This window comes from Aquarana catesbeiana, linkage group LG02 (assembly GCF_042186555.1).
Source record: "Aquarana catesbeiana isolate 2022-GZ linkage group LG02, ASM4218655v1, whole genome shotgun sequence".
NCBI lineage: Eukaryota > Metazoa > Chordata > Amphibia > Anura > Ranidae > Aquarana > Aquarana catesbeiana.
This window is the reverse complement of record NC_133325.1, coordinates 771,574,696-771,595,934: the sequence shown is the minus strand read 5'-3', so window position 1 is coordinate 771,595,934 and position 21,239 is coordinate 771,574,696. Positions and strand designations below refer to the sequence as shown.

Genomic DNA, 21,239 nt, shown 5'->3' with positions numbered 1-21,239 from the left:
ATACAAATACTAAAAGATCCCTTTTTGGCTGATCTGAGAATTTACAAACAAAATGTGCTCGATTCTACCAAAAATAAAAAACACCAACTTATTTTTGCCTGAAGCCAACACTTCCCCCAACCACTTACTCTGGTTCAAGAGCTTACCAGGTTTCAGTTATTCCAAAAAACCTGCAACAAATGTTAAAAGGCATAAGTGACATATCTAAGAAGACAACCTTTTTGATTCCCTTTAGTGAGCTTGATTTTGCGCCAATTTTCGCCCACAATAATAACCTCCAAGCTGAGCCACACCCTCAGCCTTTTTACTGCCATCTCAGCCAGCCAATGGACACTACTTGCTGTGACAATCACACCCACTACAGGAGTATTCAGAGAAATGTGAAGATTAGATTTTTATTCTATACATACAAATATACACACGGACATATATATGCACATAGACAAATGAATTAAACAAATAGAAAAAAGGAAAACATGGGACTGATGGGGACTTTTCTTCTGCTGTTTCAAAGGGTGGACATAGGTAACTTCCATTGGCAGGAACTCTAAAGTGACTCCTCCCACCGGTGCTCTTTATTGGACCCACTGCTTCATATGTTCCCGCCCACCGCCATGTCACACTGTGCTTAAAGAGGAAGTAAACCCTGATGGGTTTTACTTTCTCTTTTGCTCGCTGCTGCAGCCTGCAAAGAAAAGCATAATGGGCTAGCATGCATCGCATACTAGCCCATTATGTGCCACTTACCTGCAAAAGAATCCAGCGATGTCCCCTGTGTGGGCAGCGTCCATCTTCTGGCCCTATCCCTTCCGGGCCGCGGACCCCGGCTCTGTGATTCGCCGGAGCCGCGTGACGCCACTCCTGCGCATGCGCACAGGAGCCGCGATTAGCGGCATAGGCTAGGGAAGAAACTGCACTTCGTTTCTTAGTTTTTCGGACTACAAGTGAAATATCTCCTAAACGGCGCACGTTTAGGAGATATGTCCACTACCTATAGGTAAGCCTTATTCTAGGCTTACCTATAGGTGGAAGTCCAAAAAGTGGGTTTACAACCACTTTAATGGCACAGCATGACCCATTCCATCTATTACTAATTACTTTAATAATCATATTCCTATTAATTTAAAGAAAAATATCCACAGCTGTAGTTTACTCGAAGTCCAGTCTTTTTACATTGGTAGGTGTTCCAGGTATTTGTCGTTTTCTTTGGTTTAATAAACTGTTCGGGGATTCCTGAGGATAAGAAAGAATAATTTAATGACACAAACATGCAAAAATGGCACAAAGAAATACAGTGTCTTGAAAAAGTATTCATACCCCTTAAAATTTTCCACATTTTGTCATGTTACAACCAAAAACATAAATGTATTTTATTGGGATTTTATGTGATAGACCAACACAAAGTGACACATAATTGTGATGTGGAAGGTAAATGATAAATGGCTTTCAACATTTTTTACAAATATTTGAAAAGTGTGGAGTACATTTGTATTCAGCCCCCCTGAGTCAATACTTTGTAGAACCAACTTTCGCTGCAATTACAGCTGCAAGTCATTTTTGGGGATGTCTCTAAATATAGCATATATATGGCAAACTGCCATATATTTTTGCCATATATATCCTATATTTTTGGAAACTTTCCGGCTACTGCAAATCTGTACAGGAGGCCTAGTCCATTTGAAGGTATCTTTTCTGTTTGGTGTCTCTGTCTCTTCTGGTTTCTCGTGGATTGTTTAGCATATGCTTTTTAATTTAATATGATCCAATATGTCTATGCAATGTTTTTGTTTCTGTCTTTGATTTTAATGGGTATATATCTCATTTCAGATAGTGAGATTTGCTCTTTTCTTGTGTATATTACATCTCTGAACTTTGATTGGGTCCTGAAGAAGTCTCACGGCGAAACATGTAGACGCACAAGGGCTCACTGTACAAATCGTTTCTTCATGTTTTTAACCTTTTTTGAACATTGTGACATACCATGAACTTTTTTCAATAAATAATATTGTGATAATTATTCTTTCTGTTGCCTCTCCATTGTTTCCATGCCTTAAAAGTCAGATTTTTGGTTACCCAACTAGTACCCTCTTCTGGCTGTGATGGGGACACAGGGGGATGTGATAGGCTGAGGGTGACACAAATGTGCAGGGAGATGCTGATGGGGACACAAATGTGCAGAGGGGCTCTGTTGGAGACACCAGTTTGCAGGGATCCTCTGATGGGTGATGGAGACATAAATTTGTGGGGAGACTCTGATGGGGACACAGATTTAAGGCCCTAATGCTCACTGAAAGTTTAACCCCCTGCGTTTAGCTACAGGAGTAGGATACAGGTGCACCATCTAGCACCGCTTCCAGAAGCCTGGTATATTTTATTCTATTCTGCTGCTGCGGATTTATTTATAAATCATTTTTTTTCAGCCTGCAAGTATGTGTAAAATTTCTGATGTGGCCCTCAAAATGAAAAGTTTGGAGACCCCTGAGATAGACGAAAGCATAACATTGGGGGCTCATCTGGGATTTGCACTAAAAGCTCAACTCAAGCAGACCTGTTTTCTGTGGTGTGTTTTGTTGCTTCTGCTGGGGGAAAATGCAGCATACACTGTTTAGGAAGAGTAAGGCTGCAAAGGTTTCTGGTGTCCAGGAGGAGAGGGTGTGCACCTTTCCTACCTGAGATAGTCAATGGATTTCTGTTGCAAAGGAGCTGGCTAGATATGCTTCTCATTTGAACAAAGCTTGGGGGGGGGGGGGGGTCTCTAATTTTTCCTCAAATTTTAGTCTCAAAAGTTTTGGGTTTAGTAAGAGATGCGGGCAGTTGCTGTGTTTGGTTTGCACTTCCTGCATGCTCTATATATTGAATCTGAAAAGAGGGAACAGGCAGAATTAGAAAGAGATTTACTGAAGGAACAGCTTGCAGTGGCATCCAAGTGTTTGGAAGACACTGCAAGCAAGGCAAAAGATTTACAAAATAGGGTAATCAAAGTTAAACCTGCAGTGGCTTCGAAGTGTGTTCAAACCCCTGTAGGCAGAGCTGAAGATTTGAATAAGCAGTGTGCAGCTCTCATAAACAAGTCTAATGATGCCCTAACTAAGACCCTAAGCCTGTAAGCAAAAAGTAGGAAATGTGTCACTGTTGCATCCCATAAGCGGGAAACTGAGGATCTGATCAGCTCATTTATAGATGGCCGAGTTGAGTCAGATTAAAGGAAGGCAAGACCTATGGTCTCCAGGAGACACATGTAGACTGATTTATTTAAGGCTGGGGTCCCTAGAGAGGAAATAGATGGGATTCCTACACCAGCATTGCTTAAGAAGTGGAAGCAAGTGGTTGGGAATGGGAGATTCAGTTACATTAAGTGTTTCTTTTGCAATAAACTGGGGCATTTTGCTAGAATGTGCCATGCTGTAAATACTGGACAACAGCAGACCTGTGTTCCCAGGACAGCACAGAGAGACACGGAAGCTTATTAGTTCCGTTGGAAGTCATTTCCTTTCTGTGAAAGTGTTTCAAGGCAACAGAGGGCACCCTACAATAGTTTTGAAGTTAGAACTGGGGAGAAATGTGAGCAGTGAGCTATGTTTTTGGCACAGTTGGAAGGAACATATAATCTGCTTTTGTCTCTTACTCTTGTCAGGTACTGAGCATCGAGAGGTGGAGCAAGCAGAGCAGATGACCAGGCTAGATGGGCGGAGGCAGACCAGAAGAGAGTGAGAAAGATACGGATGATTTCCTGATGGTGGCTGAATTGGAGTGGACTTTCATCTGAGCATTTCCTTATGACCAAGAGGAGGACAAGAGACTTTCATCATCTGGACTTTCTTTCCACAGACTGCCAAGGACATTGCTAACCCTGCTCAAAGGAATGTTGCAGCCTTCTGAGACAAAAAAAGTCTGACCGCCAAGGGAATTTTTTCCTCCCATTTACACAGGGCCGCTGATAGAAATCATGGGGCCCCGTACAACCTACCTGACGGGGCCCCCTTCAGCTCACCCCTGGTCCCGCCCCTATACAGAAAGGCTAGGGTATACATAAAGGCTAAATTGTGGGCGTGGCTAATTTAAAAATATGCGCCACACGAAGCTGGAAAATGGATGTGGTTTAAATTACGCTTAATTATTGTGCATGGCTTAAAGGGTGTGGTTAGAGTCTAAGATGACTGTGTGTAGGATGCAGATGATACTGTGCTGCGTTCAAAACTGCACTGTCCAATTTCTCACAGTCAAACAGTTCTACATGAAAAAGAAGAAGATGCCATTTATGTCAGCTAAGCCCGCTTTTTAAAATAAAACATTTTTTCTAAACTTTTAATGAGAAGTAATATTATGTCTAAGGGCTGGTTCACACCATGCCTGCATCTGAATTGCGAAGGAATGTGCTGTGGATTCATGTACAATTCAACCTGCATACAAAACACACTGCTTTCGCGATATGCAGCAGGTGTGAAAAAGTTAATGACACCTCAAGCGCAGGTTGCAAATGTAGTGTGTTTGCCCTGCACCTGCCAGCCCTGGATCACCATGTGATCTGGTTGCAGTGCATGTTAAAAAGTAGTGCATACACTCCTTTGATGCATTGCAATTTTAGCCCATTCAAAATGAATGAACTTGAAATTGCACTGCACAGACCCACATGTGAATTGCACAGGAACGCACAGTGCGTTCCTGTGTGATTCAGCTCCAGGCATGCGGTGATCCAGTGATCTAAAAAATTTAGATAGAAGTAATAAAAAGTGGGGTTTGCTGACACTGATGGCATCTCCTTTTACATGTAGCACTTTTGTGAGAAATTGGGCAGTGCATTTTAAAACCCAATTCTTGCAGTCGGGACAGCTGTGCTACATGAAAAACATTAGACTTTACATTGCAGTTAATGTGACTGGGCTAACCTGGAGTCCCCTGAGAATCCAGATCTACTGCCACCATAAGGCAGCTCATGTGTGCACACCAGAATAACCTGGGAGCGATCATACTCGAAACCGGCCACACCCCCTCCCGCCCACTCAAACTACAGTATCTCACAGTCAGGCTCCGTCTCTCTGCCTCTGCGATGTTTAGCCCGGAGTGAGTGCTCATTGAGAGCAGCTGAACAGCTGCTGAGGGAGGAGCGGAGGAGGGGGGAGTTGGAGAAAGACTTTTTTTTTTCTTCTGCAATCTGTTCAGATTGCTCGGGACCCCCTTGGTGGCCAGGCCCGGTACAACAGGGCCAGTTGTACTGGCTTATCAGCAGCACTGCATTTACAATACGGTGGTTTATTTTGCCCTTTCCTGGACAAAGGCTTTACGAGCTGTTGAAGTTTCAAATTTTTCCTATATTATGCTATAAAGCCAAGAGGTGGTATGTATTGTCATTTCTATTTGTAGTGACTTTATAGCCATAATATGGAATTTGATTTTTAGCCCATATGTTGTTACAAGCTAAGGCTCCCCAGTTTAATGCGCAAATGTAGCAGTTGGACTGGTAGCGGAGGATGTTCTCTGCAGGATATGATGCAACAGGAAGTAGGGGGAGGAGATTGGGTTTTTTGAAACAAGCATGTGGAGAGGCAAAGGGAGTTGATTTGGAAGAGAGAGAGCAAGACATGGCTGCCAGAAGCTGGAGAACTTTGGAGACGTTTTGCGTTGGAGAAGAGAACTATGAAGGATATTACCTTGATTAAGTTGAGTAACTGTTTAGTTTACTTATTACATACATTTTGTACATGCTTATTTTGCTAGAAAGGATAATTAGCTTGTGCATGTTTTAGGCATATTTTGTTAATAGTTATGAATTGTGTTGTATTGCATATTCTACAGTTCTTTGTGCAGCTTTTCTGTGTATTAAAGTATTGATACACTAAAGAAGTCTAAGCTTCTTTGGTTTTACCGCAAGAACCTTTAATAGATAGGCGAAAGCATAACAATCAGGAAAACTTGTCAGAATTGATTCATGCTGATAGAGGAAGGAGGCAGCAGACAGAAATGACACTTAGTGCTTTGGTTTAAGACAATTACATACTATGGAGAGATGTGTATTGTTCAGATTTCAAGTCTGAGGTTTACAACCACTTTAACCATGACAAATGGCACTAGAATTTTATCCCCATGTGGGGCTTTAACTGAACAAGCTGAAGGAACAAGCTGATTGATTACTATGCACAGCTGCTCCAGATTTTTTCTGCTCCAGGTTTGGGCCGGTTCACACTGGTCCGACATACACTCCAACTTCCAGAGCACAAGTCACATGACATGTCAAAATCAATGATTCCCTATGAGAGCTGCCTTAACTGGTCCAACTCGTGTCGGTCTGATTTTGAAAATGCTCCCTGCACTACTTTGGTCCAACTTGGGCATGATTTCAGCCCATTGATTTAAATGTAAGTCGCATCCAAAGCAGATCATCATCTTAACTGATCTGACTTGTGGCATGTGACTTGTACATAAGAAAGGAAACGGAAAGCTGCGCTGCAAAAAATATTAATTTAAACAAACATATTGTGACAGTCTAAGTGCCGTGTGATATTGTGGTGAGTCCCCACATAAAAATGATGGATAAAAACACCAGTGACAGTGAACCTCCACCTTAAAAAATGCACGCTTACCAAAAGGCAAGCAATAGCAAGCCTGTGAATTGGGATCAATAACCTGACATCAGACCAGCGCCAGCAGTGGATCACTTGATGGTAATAAGGATATGCCAGATATTATAATAAGGATAATAAGGATTGGGACTCACAGAATGCACCAGCGATCCGCATTTTATGAACAAAAAGAGAAACACTTACATCAAACAGGAGTAAAACAAACTCGTAGGAGAATGCCAGCCGGCTCGCAGACACCCATCCACCAGTACATAGTACACCGCGATGACGTCAGCATGGCTACCACCCAACGTACATTTCGTCAAAGATTGACTTAGTCATGGGGAACGGGCGACGTGCTGACTCATCGCTGTAAATAGACAACCAAGCCTCGCTGTGAATCTTGAGCGGCTAAGCTGAATTGCCTGATTCCATAAAAGGAAAACATATAATTGTATTGATGTCTCAATGATGGCAAATAATAAAAAAATGTATTAAAGTACAATAAATAAAAATTGGAAAATGAGAGGACAAAACATATATATATATAAAAAACATGAAACACTCCATGTGAATCTGAAACACATGTTGTGTGTTCAAAACTAAGGTTTGATCTGTCAGCGGAGATTACAAAGACCAATAGAATAAATTTTATAAAACATTGTTTAAAACTAAAAAAAAATGTGTATATATATATATATATATATATATATATATATATATATATATATATATATACAAAACTGGAACAATCTGAAATAAAAAGTAATGAAATTGTTAAATGATATAATATTTAAAAATAAGATTGAAAAATCTATAATGGTGTTCATAGAGATTCATGTGAAAAATGACCAAAGGTAGTCAGAGTTGACCTTCCAACCAACATTGGTCAAAAACACACTAATCTCTAGGGAAATAATCGTTAAGGGGTGTAAACCATAAGGACAGGTGGGCTATAACAATAGCCCCACCACAATTTCCCAAAGGTATCGCTAAACATAGGCGATAAGCCAAATGGATAAATAAGCCACTGAGGGTTCACAGCAAGTTTACAATAAAAAGTTTACAATAAAAAAATTTATTAAGAATTGTCAATAAAAGCATTGAGGTCAACATCCACATTGAGTCCAAAGGGAGAATAACATTTGATTTTATGGATCCAGGACATCTCCAGTCTCAAGACACCATGTACTAAAGAACCACCTCTCCAGTGGGGAATATATCTATCGATTCCAAGAAAGATGGTTTTAGCCGGTTTTTTGTTATGAACCTCCAAGTAGTGTCGCGAGACTGGATGCTTGGGAAAACCATAAATAATGTTAGTTATGTGCTCGTTGAGCCTGACTGAAAGTGCCCGCTTGGTCCTGCCCACATATTGCAGCCCACATGGGCATTGAAGCAGGTACACAACACTCTTAGTGGAGCATGTAATAAAGGGCTTGATTTCAAATTCTCTAAGAGTGTTGGATGAAACAAACTTATGGGTTCTCCTATGTTAACAGCCACTCATAGAGCAGACCCTACATCTCCTGCATTAATAAAACCCAGTAAGGTTTTCAAAGAAACCCTTTAGAATAGGAGGGGGGTCAAGAACATTGGGAGCTAGTCTAGTCCTAAGGGAAGAGGCTCCCTTGTAGATGACCTGTGGCTTATTGGGAAGAACAGTATTGAAAACAACATCATTAGTTAAAATATACCAGTGTTTTTTAATAAGTCTGCCCACATTTTTATGTTGGATGGAATAAGTGCTGATAAAATGGACAGAAGGTATCCTGTCCCCAATGGGTGGTCTTTCTTTAAGTAGGTCAGCCCTATCTAGTGACGACACCTCTTCTAGGGTTTTAACTAGAGAGGCCTCAGGATAGCCCTTTTCAAGAAATCTTTTAGTTAGAACATTGGCCTGTAGGAGAAACTCGCCAAATTCGGAGCAGTTTCTCCTCAATCGTATGTATTGGCTTCTGGGCACTGATTTTAGCCACGATTCATGGTGGCAACTATCGGTAGGAATATATGAATTATGGTCAGTGCTCTTAAAGTAGGTGGATGTTATTAATCGATTGTGGGATATCCCGATTTTGAGGTCCAAAAAATTGATCCCAGTCTGGCTAGCCTCATATTTGAGGGAGATACCCCTGGAGTTGATGTTTAAATCGCCCATTAACAAATCCAGATCAGCTCGGCTACCATCCCACAGGAGGAGGAAGTCGTCTATATACCTGGCCCACAACACCACCTGAGGTTTATTGTTGGCATAGATGACATCTTCCTCCCAGAGGGCCATAAAGAGGTTCGCCAGACTGAGGGCATATTTAGCCCCCATAGCAACCCCAAGATCTTGCCTATAAAACTGACCACCGAACCAAAAATAACTCCTAGATGCCGCAAACCGCAGTAGTTCCATGATGTATTTTGTTTAGCTATTAGCGCAGTATTTCTTCTTTGTAAAATGTTGTTATTTGATATACATTTACCGCTGCTTTTGTACTAATTAGTTAGCACCCATCGTGGTTTCACATCCACCTAATTTTTTCACCACTGTAGTTTCTATTACTGTTGTTATAGAGGTAATATATATTTATTTTGTGATATCCCTTTCACCAAATTATATTTTTACCATATTAATTTATGTCCGGTGACATGGACATTTTTGATTATAGAGCTGCCAGGGTGGTCAACACCGAGGGTGTGTTTGAGACTTATAAGGAGAATGAGGGGGATCTTAGTGGTCTGTTCATGAGACTCAAAAATTTTACCCTCTCGGAAACCCACACACAGTGGGACATTGCCTTTCTTGAGACTTATGTCAGGAATGGGATGGTCCCCAGGAGTCTCAGGTGGGATGACTCCCACCTGAGTCACTCTGGTTCAAATATTTTAATACTGCTGGAGTGAATTTTCTTAAATTCCTCATAGAAAGAAAGAACACTAAGCTTACCCGGTTGGATGAGGAAATAAAAACTATTAAAGAGAAACTCTATCCTTTGAGGGAGGGGAGTGAATACAAAGATAGATCACAATCACTACTTAAGGTATTGGAAAAAGAGGACAGGGAACAGAAAATTAAAAAGAAGAAAAACTACAACAGAGATTTGACTGACTATCAGGGTGGAGTAGTTTTCAAATGGCAGAAAAAAATTCTGGCTGAGCAGGCCATTCCAACCACCAATAGTATGAAGGTTGTGACACCTGCTGTTAGCAATACAGTTGTTGCTCCGACAGGTTTGCAGCCTAATTCAAAGAACCCCCCTGTTGGTTATCTTAGGCCGCCTATGCGTGGCCAACAGGGCTCTTATCAATCTCCCCACAGATCTAGTGGAGGTACAATGGGTGGGCCACCACCTTATCCCATACCATTACCTCAACGTCGGCCCCGTGGGTCTGTGAGCAACCCTGGTGGGGGCCGTGGTCGTGGTGGTACCTATGGGAATAGTGGGCCCAACCAGGGCTGTCCCCCCCTCCTTCTGTCAGGACACAGGGATAATATGATTACCATCATGGTGGGAGATCATTACCCCCTCGGGGTCCTGATTATGGGACGAACTCTCATTGAAGTTACAATCCCAATTTTGAACCTAGGTACAATTCCAACTTTGAACCCAGGTATAACCTGGTCGATAGACCCAGATTTGAGCATTATCATCCTGACCCTTCAGGTTCACCTGAAGGAGGGAATGATTTTGAGTATAATGTTAATACTCGTAATAGCTTCTATCCCTTACGTGACATTGAGAGCCCTTCGGGTGAACCCAGTTGTCGAGTTGGTAATGGGCCAATCAGTCCGCCCCAGTACCCTGTGCCTGAGAATTCTAGTGATTTTGGCAACCCGGGTCCATCCAACCAAGATCACCAGCAGTGGGGTTTTTACAAACCCAGTCAGGGCACAAAGAGGTCAGGAGACCAAAGAGAGGATCCAGAGGTGGAAAACGGCTACAAGTTAAAAAGAAAAAACCTTAACAGAAGAAGGTATTTTCAATCTGAGTTTGGTAGTTCTTAATGACTCTGAAAAACTTGTTTTGAACAAAGGGCTAAAATTCGCACCTCACCATGGGTTGAATACATTTCAAACTTACATGGACGTTCACAGATTTATACGGAAATTGAACATTAAGAGATATATGGCTTCCAACCCTGCTCAAAACAGTAGAGCCATGTCTACTGACTTCCAACATTCAGGACTCTCTAACGCCTCCTTATTTAATCCTCCAGGGGCGTTGCCCCCTGCCCTTAAAGTGTTTAGAGATGTGGTCCTTAGGGACCTAGATTAAATGCCCGTCAAAAGGGTGAGATCCAATAAAGAAATGGTTGCTGGCCTTGACTCCCTTTGTGAAAATAAGGGGTTAGTCATTAGGCCCGCTGATAAAGGGGGTGGCATCGTCATTCTTAACAGGGAAGATTATTTGACAGAAATGCACAAGATCTTGGATGATCCCGAAACCTATACCCCACTTCCCTCCAACCCTAAAGCTAAATATCAAAGGGAATTGGAGGCTTTGGTGGAAAGGGGTCATCAACTTGGCGTTCTTGGTAAAAAAGAAAAGGTGTATTTGGTGCCTAAGGCACCGCGCACCCCGGTGATATACTACTAACCTAAAATACACAAGCATCCTACCTGCCCCCCGGGACACCCTATTGTGAGCGGCATAGATTCCATCACTTCCCGGGTGGGCAGGTATGTTGATATTTTCTTACAACCACTAGTGACCAAGATGCCCTCATATATCAAAAGATTCACGTCATGTGATTAATTTGTTTGCTGAACAAATCCCCAGAGCAGGATCATGGCTCGTGACGGTGGATGTCGCATCCCTTTATACGGTGATACCACATGATATGGTTTTTTTTGCCGTCGAGTACTTTTTGAGGCGTGACTCAGATCTATTCGATGAGCAAATCTCTTTCATCATGGAACTACTGTGGTTTGCGGCATCTAGGAGTTATTTTTGGTTCGGTGGTCAGTTTTATAGGCAAGATCGTGGGGTTGCTATGGGGGCTAAATATGCCCCCAGTCTGGCGAACCTCTTTATGGCCCTCTGAGAGGAGGAGGTCGTCTATGCCCACAATAAACCTCAGGTGGTGTTGTGGGCCAGGTATGTAGACGACATCCTCCTCCTGTGGGATAGTAGCTGAGCTGATCTGGATTTGTTTATGGGCGATTTAAACATCAACTCCAGAGGTATCTCCCTCAAATATGAGGCCAGCCAGACTGAGATCAATTTTTTGGACCTCAAAATCGGGATATCCCACAATCGATTTATAACATCCACCTACTTTAAGAGCACTGACCGTAATTCATATATTCCTACCGATAGTTGCCACCATGAAACGTGGCTAAAATCAGTGCCCAAAAGCCAATACATACGATTGAGGAGAAACTGCTCTGAATTTGGCAAGTTTCTCCTACAGGCCAATGTTCTAACTAAAAGATTTATTGAAAAGGGCTATACTGAGGCCTCTCTAGTTAAAACCCTAGAAGAGGTGTCGTCACTAGATAGGGCTGACCTACCTAAAGAAACACCACCCATTGGGGACAGGATACCTTCTGTCCATTTTATCACCACTTATTCCATCCAACATAGGAATGTGGGCAGACTTATTAAAAAACACTGGCATATTTTAACTAATGATGTTGTTTTCAATACTGTTCTTCCCAATAAGCCACAGGTCATCTACAAGGGAGCTTCTTCCCTTAGGACTAGACTAGCTCCCAATGTTCTTGACCCCCCTCCTATTCTAAAGGGTTTCTTTGAAAACCTTACTGGGTTTTATTAATACAGGAGATGTAGGGTCTGCTCTATGAGTGGCTGTTAACATAGGAGAACCCATAAGTTTGTTTCATCCAACACTCTTAGAGAATTTGAAATCAAGCCCTTTATTACATGCTCCACTAAGAGTGTTGTGTACCTGCTTCAATGCCCATGTGGGCTGCAATATGTGGGCAGGACCAAGCGGGCACTTTCGGTCAGGCTCAACGAGCACATAACTAACATTATTTATGGTTTTCCCAAGCATCCAGTCTCGCGACACTACTTGGAGGTTCATAACAAAAATCTGGCTAAAACCATCTTTCTTGGAATCGATAGATATATTCCCCACTGGAGAGGTGGTTATTTAGTACGTGGTGTCTCGAGACTGGAGATGCCCTGGATCCATAAAATCAAATGTTATGCTCCCTTTGGACTCAATGTGGATGTTGACCTCAATGCTTTTATTGACAATTCTTAATTAATTTTTTTATTGCAAACTTTTTATTGTAAACTTGCTGTGAACCCTCAGTGGCTTATTTATCCATTTGGCTTATCGCCTATGTTTAGCGATACCTTTGGGAAATTATGGTGGGGCTATTGTTATAGCCCACCTGTCCCTATGGTTTACACCCCTTAACGATTATTGACTTAGAGATTGGTGTGTTTTTGACCAATGTTGGTTGGGAGGTCAACTCCGACTACCTTTAGTCATTTTTCACATGAATTTCTATGAACACCATTATAGATTTTTCAATCTTATTTTTAAATATTATATCATTTAACAATTTCATTACTTTTTATTTCAGATTGTTCTAGTTATATATATATATATATATATATATATATATATATATATATATATATATTTCGTTTTAAACAATATTTTATTACATTTATTCTATTGGTCCTTGTAATCTCCGCTGACAGATCACACTTATACACAGTGGCGTAACTAGAACCTTCAGGGCCCCAATGCAAGAAACCATGGAGGGCCCCTGACCCACGGACAGGGCTCTTTCCTCCGAGCCTGATGGCAGAGCACCAGGGCCCGGTCACAAGTGGGTGGCTGCATATAAATTAACCGATTTGTCTATTCCCCCCGCTTCTCCTCCTCTCCCTCCCCCAGGCATTCAGCGGCCGCAGGAGGAAAATGGAGAGATGGGTTCCTCTATGTAGGTGTTTCTCAATCTTTTTCCAGTCAGGGCACCCTTGAAGTATACCCCTAGGTGAATGGGGCTGCACTGCAACCACCCTGCAACTGTGTGCATTGCATGTAGTTGCGGGATAGTGATGATACATTTAAGGGGTTAAAACAGGCGGTCAGTAGGCAACATATTGCCTTTTTACCGGCTGTCAAATGCCTCTGAAAAGCGATCTGAGCATGGATCGCTTTTCAGAGGAACAGCATTTTTTTGCTGGTACTATGAACAAGCAAAAAAAATTTAAAAATCGGTCCTGATTGTACAGGTATAGGGGGTCAGGATTAAAAGCGTATACCTAAAATGTGCATACATACATGTAAACACACACACGTATAAAAACACACACACATATATATAAAAACACACACACATATATATATATATATATATATATATATATATATATATATATATATATATAAATGCACATATGCACGCACATATAAACCAGTGGCGGCTGGTGCTCAAAATTTTTAGGCGGGAGCAAGCAAACTGAAAAATTCAGAAAAAAAAACATCAATTGCAGCCACCATGCCCATCAAATTGCAGCCACTAAGCTCATCAAACGCTGCCACTGTGCCATCAAACGCCACCACTGTGCCCATAAAATGCTGCCACTGTGCCCATCAAACTCTGCCACCGTGCCATCAAATGCCGCCAGTGTGCCCATCAGTCTGCCACTGTGCCATCAAATGCCGCCACTGTGCCATCAAAAGTCGCCACTGTGCCCATTAAATGCTGCCAGTGTGTCATCAAATGCTGCAACTGTGCCATCGAATGACGCCAGTGTGCCCATTAAATGCCGCCAGTGTGCCCATGAAATGCTGCAACTGTGCCATTGAATGCTGCCACCGTGAATCCCCCACTCCCCATGCCCACTCGCCGTCTGCCCGGCACTTACCCTGTCTCGGTGGTGCAGCGGGTGACAGCCACGAGCGGGGTCCTCCATGCGTCTCCCGCCGTCCTCACCTCCCGTCCTTTCCTCCTGATAGGCGTCCAATAGCCGCGCCTATCGTTTCAGCCAATCAGGTGACGGGTAACAGACCAGCACACCTGATTGGTGGAGAGGCGGTTCAGGGTTAGGAAAGTGAATATTAATTCGCTTTCTAACACACCTGGGTGGACTGTGAGCGCCAAGCATGGCACTTGCAGTTCACCTATTTTGAAGCCTATTAGAGCCTATGGCTCTAATTAGGTGCTTCAAAAACACCCCCCCCCCCCCCCCGCTGTAATTCAGATGCCCGAAAAGGGGCATCTGAATTATACCTAAATATGGGGGTGGCAGCAGTGGCCATGGATAGATTCATGCTATGCATGAATCTATCCATTGGCCATAGAGGGGGTGGCTGGAGAGAGGGGGTGGCGCCCATGTGCCCTTATGGACACGCCGCCACTGATAAACACATGCACATACACATACATGCACACTCACATACATACATATGCACACACACATGCATATATACATACATGCACACACACATATACATACATGCACACACATATACATACACACACATACACATACATGCACACACATATACATACATGCACACACATACAGTAGATAGATATTCTTATAAAAAACTGCAGACCTTTACCTTAGCTCTTCCTGCCGGGTACTGCACTGTAGGGGGAGACAAAGCGCATAGCACACACTGTGCTTTCACTTTAATGAGCTCCCTGCACAGTCAGTGCCGATTACAGTTCAGCTGACAAATGAGGAGCTGAGTCTCAGCCGTCCCTGCCGTTCCTCCTATCGAAGAGTGCAGGGGGCCCAAGGGCCCCCTGCAGCAAGGGGCCCAGTCGCCATGGCGATCTCAGCGACCCCTATAATTCTGCCACTACTTATACAGTGTTTTCTTTTCTTTTGTGTGTTGCTAATGTGAATACACTTGCGTCACTAGAGGTCAGTGTTGGACTTTTTTTTTTAGTTTTGTACACACGACATGTGTTTCAGATTCACATGGAGTGTTTCATGTTTTTTATATATATTTTTTTTGTCCTCTCATTTTCCAATTTTTATTTATTGTACTTTAATACATTTTTTTATTATTTGCCATCATTGAGACATCAATACAATTATATGTTTTCCTATTATGGAATCAGGCAATTCAGCTTAGCCGCTCAAGATTCACAGCGAGGCTTGGTTGTCTATTTATAGCGATGAGTCAGCGCGTCGCCCGTTCCCCATGACTAAGTCAATCTTTGACGAAACGTACGTCGGGGTGGTAGGCATGCTGATGTCATCGCGGTGTACTGTGTACTGGTGGACGGGTGTCTGCGAGCCGGCCGCGCATTCTCCTACGAGTTTGTTTTACTCCTGTTTGATGTAAGTGCAATACTTCCTTTTTATAATAAATGATATATGCGGATTCACACTATGGAGTTTCTCTTTTTGTTCCTAAAATGCGGATCGCTGGTGCATTCTGTGAGTCCCAATCCTCTGGCATATCCTTATTACCATCAAGTGATCCATTGCTGGCGCTGATCTGATGTCAGGTTATTGATCCCAATTTACAGGCTTGCTATTGCTTGCCTTTTGGTACACGTGCATTTTTTAAGGTGGAGGTTCACTGTCACTGGTGTTTAAATTCATCATTTTTCTTTGCACAAAAAGCATCGCTTATCAAGATTCACTACACAGAACGTTATTTCTTTATGGGACTTTTTTTAATGGTATCCCCTTTTATGTGGGGACTCACCACCATATCACATGGCACTTAGACTGTCACAATATGTTTGTTTAAATTAATATTTTTTGCAGCGCAGCTTTCCTTTTCCTTTCTTATGTACTGTGTTTGCACATATCATGCAAAATTGAGCTGCAGCTTTTTTATTTTTATTTTATTTTGTTTAGCTATTAGCGCAGTATTTCTTCTTTGTTGCATGTGACTTGTACTCTGCGAATCTTGAGGGGAAACCCCCCTTCTGGACCATACCAGGCCACATGCCCTCAACATGGGTGCACCCCCCACCCCAAAGCACCTTGTTGATAGGGACAAGGGCCTCTTCCCGACAACCCTGGCCGGTGGTTGTTGGGGTCTGCGGGCAGGGGGCTTATCAGAATCTTGAAGCCCCCTTTAACAAGGGGGGCCAACAGATTCTGCCCCCCTCCTTTATGGATGAGTATGGGGTACATGTTACCCCTACCCATTCACCCAAAAAAGTGTAGTGTTACAAAAAAACACAAGACACATTTTTGGAAAAGTCAGAGGATAGCACAGGAAACAAGTTGTAAATTGCAGCTAAACCAGGCAAGTGATTTTTTTTTGTTTTCTGAAGTTGGCGGTAATTGAACAAAATGTCACATTCTTTTAGATAAAACTAATGACATATTGTATATATGTTTAAACTGTTATCTTAGAGAAGAATATATAGTAAGTTACCTTGTGAATACTTCTATCACTGGATGATAAAACACTGGATGGTGTTACTTCTGATGATGATGGTGTTTCTATTCCAGAGTCATTCATTGGTGAGTTCAATGGAGAATTGACCACTTTTGTTGATCCATTGTTCACCTCGTCTGACCTGTTTTTGGAGAGTATCGGTGTTGCTTGTCCAGTTTCAGCCTTGTTCAATTTCTTTGGTGTCACGGGCTCTGTCCTATATTTATACGAAACATTTACAAACAGTTGATTTTTATTTGATTGGGAATAGGTAATGTAAGCTTCATGTTTTTGCATTTATTTTTCAAGATGCAATAAAAACAAGACTGTTGATATCTGATTGGCTGCTATGGGCAATACATGCATTCAGTTTTGATCAATTTAATAAATAAAATAGAATACAGTAATTTAAGCATTCAAAATGGTGTTGAATGACACCTTCCTACAGATACCTATAATAATTAGACTTCAAAATTTCAACTCGAGTGCAGTTAAATAAAAGTTCAGTTGGCTGCCATGGATTGCTGTACACGGATTGCTGTACATGAATTGCTGTACATGGATCGCTGCAGATAATTGGTGATAAGCCGAACGTAGCTAGGTTTGGCTCAGATCCAGTTTGGCAAATTTTGTCAAAGTTCGGATGCCAAATATGAACCTCACGGAAGTCCATAGGAGCCAAATCTTAGATGTTAGTAACAGACACTTTCTAGGCTAAAAGGCAAAGGATTGTCAAATAGCATTGGGGGCAGGCCCGGACTGGGACAAAAAATAGACCTGCGCATTTTAGACTGAGCGGCCAATTTTTGCAGGGACTCATGGGTGTGGGGAGGGGGGGGGGGGGGTTGAGAGGCATTAGCAGTTGACTGCACTGTAAAGGGACACTGTAATGATTACAGTGCAGTCCCTTTTATATCACAGGGTCCCTTTACATTACAGTAGCCATAGCAATCACAGCCCCCCATCACAGTGCAGTCATGCCCCCCCCCCTTATCTCTCTACATCAGAATCCACAGAGCCCCCTTTACATCAGAGTCAACATAAGGGAAGTGAAGGGTTAATATACAGGTCACATGCAGGGACAAAATTTAGATCAGATGTATAGGAGGGGAGGGGTGCGGGAATGGGTTCCAGCTGCTGCTTGTTCATTTATTAGTTCCTCTTTATTCCTCTTCCTCTGTTGTAACAGGAAGGGGCAGGGTCACGGATGTAAACACTGCTGGTCTCTCTACTACCAATCACAGTAATTTCAAGGCACAGAGCCACTCAGATCAGCTCTGTACACCGTGTCTGTGAACTCCGCTGCCTAAAGATTGCTCATTCCAAACCATCCACCACCTTGCCATTTAAAAACATAAATCGGTAGTGGAAATGTTAAAATTTATTTAAAGCAAATTTTTTTTCTTTTGGGTAGAGCTGGGAAGGTTTTTGTTTTAATGTCTATGCCCCTTAAGTCACCAAATCCAACTTTAAAATCGCACGACTTCACTTGAAATCGTGCAACTTCAAAGCTGCATGTCAGTGCAACTTCAGGTGCGACAAGGCTGACATCTGTGCTATTTCATGCACAGATGTCTATGCAAGTTCACCTGAAATCGGCAAAGCTAATGCAAGAACTTTTTTAAATTGGTGCAGCACCGCAAAGTTGGTGTAGCACCAATTTGAACAGTTCCATTGCCAACAATAGGGTGCAAATTGTCATGCGATTTGGACCTGTCAAATCACATGACAATTCACACCTGTGTGACAAAAAGTCCCCTATGTGATACTACTCTGCTGTGACAGGTTCTCTTTAATATCAGGGATCTGCAGATGGAAGCACGGAGCCCAAGAAGCATGAAGGGGGCATGTGGTGGGGGGTAGACAAATGTTCCAAGGGTGTGTGGAAGTGATCAAACCTTCTCAGTATTGACATTAAAAGGGGGAGGAGTGGCTTCTGATTTAAATCCTTCCACTTGTGTATGATTTTTATAGACTGCTGACGAAACTATTACATTGTCAAAAGTATTGCTTTTTCCTTTACACGCACATGAACTTTATTGGCATCCCAGTATTAGTCCGTAGGGTTCAATATTGAGTTGGCCCACCCTTTGCAGCTATAACAGCTTCAACTCTTTTGGGAAGGCTGTCCACAAGGTTTAGGAGTGTGTCTATGGGAATGTTTGACCATTCTTCCAGAAGAACATTTGTGAGATCAGGCACTGATGTAGACGAGAAGGCCTGGCTCGCAGTCTCCGCCCTAAATCATCCCAAAGGTGTTCTATTGGGTTGAGGTCAGGACTCTGTGCAGACCAGTCAAGTTCCTCCACCTCAAACTCACTCATCCATGTCTTTATGGACCTTGCTTTGTGCCGTGGTGCGCAGTCATGTTGGAACAAGAAGAGGCCATCCCCGAACTGTTCCCACAAAGTTGGGAGCATGAAATTGTCCAAAATGTCTTGGTATGCTGACGCCTTAAGAGTTCCCTTCACTGGAACTAAGGGGCCAAGCCCAACCCCTGAAAAACAACCCCACACCATAATCCCCCCTCCACCAAATGATTTGGACCAGTGCACAAAGCAAGGTCCGTAAAGAAATGGATGAGCGAGTTTGGGGTGGAGGAACTCTACTGGCCTGCACAGAGTCTTGACCTCAATCCGATAGAACACCTTTGGGATGAATTAGAGAGGAGACTGCGAGCCAGGCCTTCTCATCCAACATCAGTGCCTGACCTCACAAATGCGCTTCTGGAGGAATGGTCAAACATTCCCATAGACACACTCCTAAACCTTGTGGACAGCCTTCCCAGAAGAGTTGAAGCTGTTATAACTGCAAAAGGTGGGCCAACTCAATATTGAACCCTACGGACTAAGACTGGGATGTCATTAAAGTTCATGTGCGTGTAAAGGCAGTTGTCCCAATACTTTTGACATTATATTATATTATATATATAGTGATAGTTATACATAAACAGCGTCAACTCTTCTGGGAAGGCTGTCCACAAGGTTTAGGAGTGTGTCTATGGGAATGTTTGACCATTCTTCCAGAAGAGCATTTGTGAGGTCAGGCACTGATGTGAATGAGATGTGGATTATAGTAGGTTATTTTATTAGTTAATACAAATATTTCCTGGTAGAGTTCCTCTTTTATCAATGTGCACTGAAAATCACATTTATTTAGAGTAATCATATCACAGCTACATTAGGGGCATCACAGAAAGACAAAAATCATAAAAACATCAAATAACTTTCAGCTCATTTAGTAAATGATCAGACACTCACACCCCGTACGTTTATTTAACTTACTTTCTCCATGCTTTATAATAGAACACGATCAAAGTCACTATCACCAATATTACTGCAGCAAGAACTATTGGATACCGAACCCAGGAACAGTGCTGTTGGGTTTGATGTATTTTTTGGTCACCTACAAGAATACAAACATAACATACATAGGAGGACATGCCAATAAAACAATAACCCTACATGGATAGGAGTGTGCAAAGGTCACTACATCTAAACTCATTCTACTTACTGACAAAAGTAGACTCTTCATTTTTTTACAGAGGTTTATCACCTTATACCCTCCGCACTCCTCTCCAGCACACCCTGCTTGCTGTTGTTCCCTACGCACTCCTCTCTGGCACATGCCTCCTCCTTCATTACAAAATTGTACACATTATATTTCTTACTACTGTATGTTAAATAGTTTTGTCTAGTGTATTACTAGATAGTGGGATCCTGAGGCCTTGTTTCTTGGACCTACATCCCTTTATTTTCATTAAACATTCCAACCAACAACATACATGGGATTTTTTTTGGTGCTACAATAACAAAAACCTCTTTAAAAACATTTTTATTATTTCATATATATTAAAAACATGTTAAAAAACAATATACAATATACAACATCATTCATATACAGCAGAAATCATTTTCCATATACAGCAATTACAGCTACTTATTTCTTTCCTGTTCTTTCCTCTACATGTTTCGCCAACAACGGCTTCTTCAGGAGAATGTTGCCAAAAGGTAATAAGCTATATCCATATCTTTCAAAGGATTTTATTCTAGTCAATGATATTCATAGTAACGTCTTTATCGCTGGATCCCAGAGAGGCGCTAAAATGGCCATAGAAGGGGCAACATATTCCCAGTGTCTGCTGTATAGTTACTCAGTTCTGAAAAAGGGGGGGAGACACCAAGCTTGCTCAACACAGTGTTCAATGGGTGGTTTACCATGCATAGAGATAGCAGGCACAGTGGTTGGGCAGTCTCAAAGGGGTCCCCGTTGCTCCAGCCAGTATACTTACTGTATATTAAACACTACTTTGTTTATAACATCCCTAACATTTTGCTTTTCATA

The 21,239-nt window shown here is 42.2% G+C and overlaps 1 protein-coding gene across 1 annotated transcript in view; it reads right to left on the bottom strand.

The window, feature by feature from the left end:
• Positions 1-379: 379 nt before the first annotated feature.
• The window catches only part of LOC141129349 (uncharacterized), a 62,440-nt gene continuing 41,580 nt past the window's right edge, over positions 380-21,239 (bottom strand). Inside the window, exons 4-6 of the mRNA XM_073617323.1 lie at positions 20,180-20,300; positions 16,893-17,112; positions 380-1,233 (exon numbers count right to left, since the gene is read on the bottom strand). Of these exons, the coding sequence (XP_073473424.1) occupies positions 1,150-1,233; positions 16,893-17,112; positions 20,180-20,300 (425 nt within the window). The 3' untranslated portion in view covers positions 380-1,149. The remainder of the gene's footprint in view (positions 1,234-16,892; positions 17,113-20,179; positions 20,301-21,239) is intronic.